This window comes from Azolla caroliniana, unplaced genomic scaffold (assembly GCF_043228905.1).
Source record: "Azolla caroliniana isolate FFs.n. ecotype wild unplaced genomic scaffold, voAzoCaro1.0.p SCAF_999, whole genome shotgun sequence".
NCBI lineage: Eukaryota > Viridiplantae > Streptophyta > Polypodiopsida > Salviniales > Salviniaceae > Azolla > Azolla caroliniana.
This window is the reverse complement of record NW_028231434.1, coordinates 6,880-13,069: the sequence shown is the minus strand read 5'-3', so window position 1 is coordinate 13,069 and position 6,190 is coordinate 6,880. Positions and strand designations below refer to the sequence as shown.

General features: G+C 38.8%; 1 protein-coding gene across 1 annotated transcript; it reads right to left on the bottom strand.

Annotated features, from left to right (window-relative positions):
• Nucleotides 1-1,403: 1,403 nt before the first annotated feature.
• On the bottom strand, nucleotides 1,404-3,650 carry LOC147847456 (linamarin synthase 2-like). Its single transcript, XM_087339172.1, has 2 exons — nucleotides 3,002-3,650; nucleotides 1,404-2,545 (listed from the first exon to the last, which is right to left on the bottom strand). Exons 1-2 carry the CDS (start codon nucleotides 3,633-3,635, stop codon nucleotides 1,605-1,607), a joined length of 1,575 nt encoding a protein of 524 aa, XP_087195298.1. The 5' UTR covers nucleotides 3,636-3,650; the 3' UTR covers nucleotides 1,404-1,604.
• Between the last annotated feature and the right edge of the window lie 2,540 nt (nucleotides 3,651-6,190).

Sequence of the window (6,190 nt, the reverse complement as noted above, 5' to 3'; positions counted from 1 at the left end):
GGATTTGGTCCATCGCTACCTCCTCATCACGTCAAGTCTCCATTTTTTTTTCATTATTAAGGATTTTGTGGCATAATTAACAAACATGCATTGCTTCTCTTGTTTATTAATGACAGGAGCTTGTGCATCATGGTCGTTCCTTTAAAATACATTTTAAAATGTGAAAATTTCCATATTTTCTTGTTGGGGTTAGTTTGCCTATAAGTTATGATTGTAGAGACCATACCTATAGTATGGTTCTATTGTAGTACACAAGGGGTTTTAGGCCCTCATTTGATGTTTATATCTTGTGGTCATGAAATATCACTTTATAAAACTTTATGTGATATTCTATAATACAACAAATTCTATCATAAATATGGTATCGTCACATTAGAAATGTGTAACATATTTTGTTTTTTCTTCATTTGCTTCCAACCAAATGGTAGAAATCTTACAATTCGGCTGATCGATTTCTCCACGAGCTAGCTTTCAAGATTTGGAAGGCTCCCAAAAATGTTGCCTAATAGTATTTGTTCATGCATAACATGATGAACTCTAAACCAATTTACATCATTCCAATTGATAGAGAGCACATCTAAGCTTACGTGTGTGGGCAATCCTTTCTCACATGCTACATAATTAAAACCATTCTAATGGTTTTACAATGTTGTAATCACCTATAAAGTTAGCATGCAAAGAAGTAAGTAATATGGCATCATAATGTTTTGTTGTGTCATGAGGAAATTCCATAATTACTTGATGTCAAAGCCATCTCATAGGTGTAAATTGAAACTTTAGAAATTCATCTTGAATTTCAGTAAAAGGACCAAATCTTTAGGTATATAAGCTACTCTTTATAAAGTTTCTTAAAGGGGTCCCGACTCCCAGGAGCTTAGGATAACATGGAAAGAGTCAAAACAGTAGGACAAAATGGGTGTTTTAATAATCCCACAAGAATAAAAAAAATTCCATTTATATTAACATGGAGACCACATTATCTCCTAGGCATATCATTAAAACCCTAGGAACACCACCAAAAGGACAAAATAATGATGCACAATCTTGGAGGAATTGCTAAAAGAGGTTGTCCAATTCCATTCATTTTCTAACTGAAATTCCTAACAAAAATGGCTCCATTTCCCCATTATTACTACTTATCCTTCTCTTATCACTAGTCACCTCTTTTGTCCATATTAAGACACGTCCAATACAAAATGCTATTATAGATTCCCATATTTCTTCCATCTCAAATTTGTAATGCCTTAAGCAAAATTATTTTCGCATAAATGACATTTCTGCACGTGTTCTTTATATCCCATTTTGTGTTCTTTGAAACCCTCTAATCTCAAGGGTCAAACTGAACAAATTGCATGATTGGTGAGTTACCATATATATACCTTTTTGATTATATGGTACAAAGGTTGAAAGATGAATGCTTTCTTGTTATAGGATACACTACAGCAATCGAATGGGGATCCCTTTTCCATTGTCTTATTGCATTATAGGATATATAAAGATTTAGGCAATCCTCGTAATGAACTGTCTTTCCAAAACTATGTAAGGGATGGATGCACAGAATACAAGGAATAAAATTGATGGTGATGATCAATGTCTTTTGAGGATTATTTTTTGAATGAGTGGATGAACTTTTCTATGTTAGTATATGATGTGCCACCACATTGTGTAGCCCTCTTTATAGCTGTTTTAAACTCTTGAGCTCTGTTTCTCATTTCACTGCCTTCATCGTCATGAAAGAGCACCTTCACGGCCCTCTCGACATCGTCACTACCCACAACAGGTCCGTCCGAATGTAGTACAAACTTGACATTCATACCCACCTTCCATATATCTACAATAAGCTTACAATTTGTAGGTTGGTCAGATTTAATAGGAATAGGGATCATGGGCACCCCCATGCACATGCTCTCCAATGTCGAATTCCATCCGCAATGGGTGAGAAAGGCACCAACAGATGAGTGAGCGAGTACATCAAGTTGAGGAGCCCATGGAATGATAAGGCCATCCGTTTCTTCGGAGAAATGCTCCGGTAAAAACTCATACACATTGGGGGAAGGCCACAAGTTTGAGGGCCTAAGTGCCCACAAGTAAGGTTGTTTGCTTGCTTTGAGCCCCTCTGCTATACTCTTGATGAGCTCGACCGGAGGATTCCACAGGCTTCCAAAAGAAATGTACACAACTGAATGCTTGGATTTCTTATCCAGCCATGTGATACAAGCATTCTCATCTTCTTGTTTCATTTTCACATCCATCGGAGCCACGGGCCCTATAGGATACACAGGGATATGGAACTCTGACTCGAGTGCTCGGGATGCTTCTCCTTCCAACTCCTCAAAAGTATTAATTAAGATTGCATTGCAAAGCATTGTTTTGTTGGAATGTATTTTCAGGAACTCAACAGAAGGACTCGACGGATCATGTACATGCATGAATGTCGGGAAGCTTGAAGGCGGGAGCCCTGGTATACCGGGTATGTAGGTCACGAGCTGATCTTTTGCATCTTCACCATAAAGCTTCGGGTTTTCTTCCTCATGAAACTTGGTTTCTGAGACACATGAAGGACAGGGTTAATGTTTGTAATAATTGAAAGTGAACTTTTCAGGAACAATCCATTGAAACAATTACTGAAAGATCAGGACTATAATCACTTCAATTAGCTTTGATGCTAAGTCACCTCATTTTCTTTGAGCAAAGTATACATTTAAAATTCTGTCTTAGATTAGAGCTAAGATGAGGGAGGGGGAACTTCATAATCAATGGATAAATCATAAGCTATGGTAATATCTCATGAGTCAAGGACATGGTATCTCTATATATAATATCTCTGATGCAAAATATTTCTCTCTTCTTTAGATATGGGGAAATGATAGCCTAAACAATCCATCTTTTGTCACTTAAAAACTTTAGAGATTGAAGATAATGTTGACTGTAACAACTTTTAAGAAACAGATTGATGAAAAAGATTCAAGGACAAATGAATTACTTTCACTAAGTTACTAACCTTCACTGAAGAAGCCATTGGAGGTAAGCAGATGAACGTGCAAATACAGGCTCAAGACAATCGTGGATTGGGTAGAGAAAAGGACAGTCGGGATGCCGAGATCAACGGCCACATCGATAGCCCAACCACAAAAGATACCGACAGCTATGAAGGAAACTTTGGTGTAACAGCTTTGCTTCTCGTTCTCCTCCAAATGCTGGAGGAAGAGCTTCAGGTTTTTGGACATGGCTGAAAAACTCTCGAAAATCACTCTCATCCTGTCAGGAGAATCCTGGGCAGTGACATAGTCATAATGGGTAGGGAGATCATTGTCCAGACAAACCAAGCCAAGGTTGGGTTGTACCAAGGTCTCCTCCGAGAACCCTCTCCGACCTAATTCTTCGGTGTCTACTTCGTCCATGGCCGATGGGCTTCGATGATGACCGCCTGCCTTGGCCATGAGGCGAGTGTGGTGGTGGCAATTGTTGAGGAGTGTGATATGGAGGTTTTGGTCATGATTTGTGAGTGTTTTGGCAAGATGTATCATGGGATTGATCTGTCCTTGCACTGGGAAGGGAATGAAGAGGGCACGAGCTCTCTTACTACCACTACCATGAGAGGCTAAGTCCACAGCTGAATCAACTGATGTGGCCATGGCTGCTTAGCCTCTGCCTCTAGCTAGCTTTGGTTGGAGTGATGAAGGCAGGTAAATACATACACATATATACCTTCATGGTAAAGTAAATTAATGACTAAAATGCCCTTTTTTATTCATTGTTCACGGATCAATCTTCCAACCCAACATAGCATATGTAAAATCTTCTTTTTTTTTGACATGTATAAAATCTTGAATGTGTGGTGGAATGTTCTTTTGTAATATGGTTCTCCTTCAGGCACGTCATTTGAATTTTTTAATCGCTTTCCCCTCGCTTCTCATAAATCAAAATGTCGGTGTGTGTAGTCTCTCTCTCTCTCTCTCTCTCTCTTTTAGAAACATGTGTTTGTTCATAATAGACCCAAGTCTTTCAACCAACTCGACATACATAAGTGTTCTTTTAATATATGATTGTCCATCCTGCACGTTTGGAATTTTTACTGCTCAACTTCTCCCATACTTTTTAAGACCAATACACAAATTCCTCAGCATCAATTTAGCAAGTCAAATTTATGGATGTGACCTAAAATACATTTAGAAATTGACAAGAGAGAGAGATACTTAGATTCTATTATCGTTTTCAGAGGTCAAATATGTCATACGAGACAAAAAATATTACAATTCATGTGATACGTGTGAAAGTGAGTAGCAAGTCTCGATGTTCAAGAACTTTACCAATGAATATTGCAATCGAGAGTGCACATTGTGGTTGTGAGAGAAATTCGTGCAAAGATTGGGCTTGGTCGAAGATTTGTGGAAAGCATGGTTGAATATGATCAAAGGTAGAGCATTGTATCAAAGTGTGATACTTAGAATCTTGGACTTGTTTAGGGCAAAGTGTGCATAGTCGACCACTCTCATCACTTATGCCACAACGCCCCAGCTCACATCGCAATGCATGTGAGCTAAGTCTCATGGAAGCAATGGTTCAAATGGTAGATAACAACTATTGAGGAAGTGCTCAATCAAGTCTATCAAACGAAGGATTCATGGTTGGCCATTATCTTACACATGACGGACTAGGGAAGGATAGTCACTTCCTTTCCATCTATTTTGTATTTTGTAGCTGATATGCTTCTTAAAACTAATGGAATGATATGTTTTCTTGAAAAACATGTATCGATATGTACGGTTTCCCCGTTCTCCAAAGAATATGGTTTTGTAGTTAGGTGCAATATGTGTGGTATAATGTGTGAAGCATGAGCCTGAACATGAAAGTCCCATGCCATGATACATTGGAGTTGCAAAAAGGCCTCATTTATAGAGGAATCCAATGAAGCATCATGAATCAAGTGTGTTGCATCCCATATATCAAACCATTTTTCCATATCTTGCATCCAACCGGAACACGAAAGTCCCATGCCATGATATATTGGAGTTGCAAAAAGGCCTCATTTATAGAGGAATCCAATGAAGCATCATGAATCAAGTGTGTTGCATCCCATATATCAAACCATTTTTCCATATCTTGCATCCAACCGGAACACGAAAGTCCCATGCCATGATATATTGGAGTTGCAAAAAGGCCTCATTTATAGAGGAATCCAATGAAGCATCATGAATCAAGTGTGTTGCATCCCATATATCAAACCATTTTTCCATATCTTGCATCCAACCGGAACACGAAAGTCCCATGCCATGATACATTGGAGTTGCAAAAAGGCCTCATTTATAGAGGAATCCAATGAAGCATCATGAATCAAGTGTGTTGCATCCCATATATCAAACCATTTTTCCATATCTTGCATCCAACCGGAACACGAAATTTTGCTTTTATGCGGCTTTTGGATCTTTTTTCTTGCTTTCCATGCAATTCTAGGAAGTCGACGTGAGGGACATTTTTGAACCTTAAGCATTTATTTAGTTGCGATCTCAATGGGAAGTGATCATGTCAAGATTCGAACTCTCGACACGACCATGTTATAATCTAGTATCATGGGTTAATCAATATATCTAGTACACAGTTATGTATGTAATTGGTCCTTATTGTTTTGCTAGCATCATGTGCATAGTTGCTCCCTTGTAGTATTTACACTTGGCACATTCATGCATACCTACATGCTCTATTGTAGATTCACATGCATGCAACAAGTATGCATGCCATGTAGTATAAATAGAGGAGTTCACCTCGAAGGAATTCAAGGTGAACAACACCAGTTATGGAGTCTTTCCGTTAATACTACTCGTCCATTTGTCTATCTTCTTTCTTGTCTCTTGAGCTTATGATCTATCCGTGACAGTTTGTTCACCTTCCCATCCTCATAGCTCTCCCTCTCATAAGCCATAGTTATGTCCGACTCAACTAGTGAGTTAGGCCAAATAATGGTAGCCTTACGACAACTCCAGCTTGAAAATGAAGCTCTTTGGAATTCTTTACAAGAACTTCAAGTCGGTGCCTCCCTATCCTCACAACCCCCGAAGCCTAATCTCCCACAACAACCTAACCTAGAGCCCGATCTTCTACCAACATCTAGCCTAGCTTCGTTGCATTTTCTTGAGCCTAAGGTTAGCATCCCAGAAAATTTTGATGGAACGAGGTTGCGTTTCCGAGGGTT

Excerpts from the sequence above, each read along its gene's own strand:
- LOC147847456 (XM_087339172.1), bottom strand. The coding sequence starts at position 3,635 with ATGGCCACATCAGTTGATTCAGCTGTGGACTTAGCCTCTCATGGTAGT. Across the intron at positions 2,546-3,001 it reads CAATGGCTTCTTCAGTGAAG|AAACCAAGTTTCATGAGGAA; the intron begins GTTAGTAACTTA and ends CATGTGTCTCAG.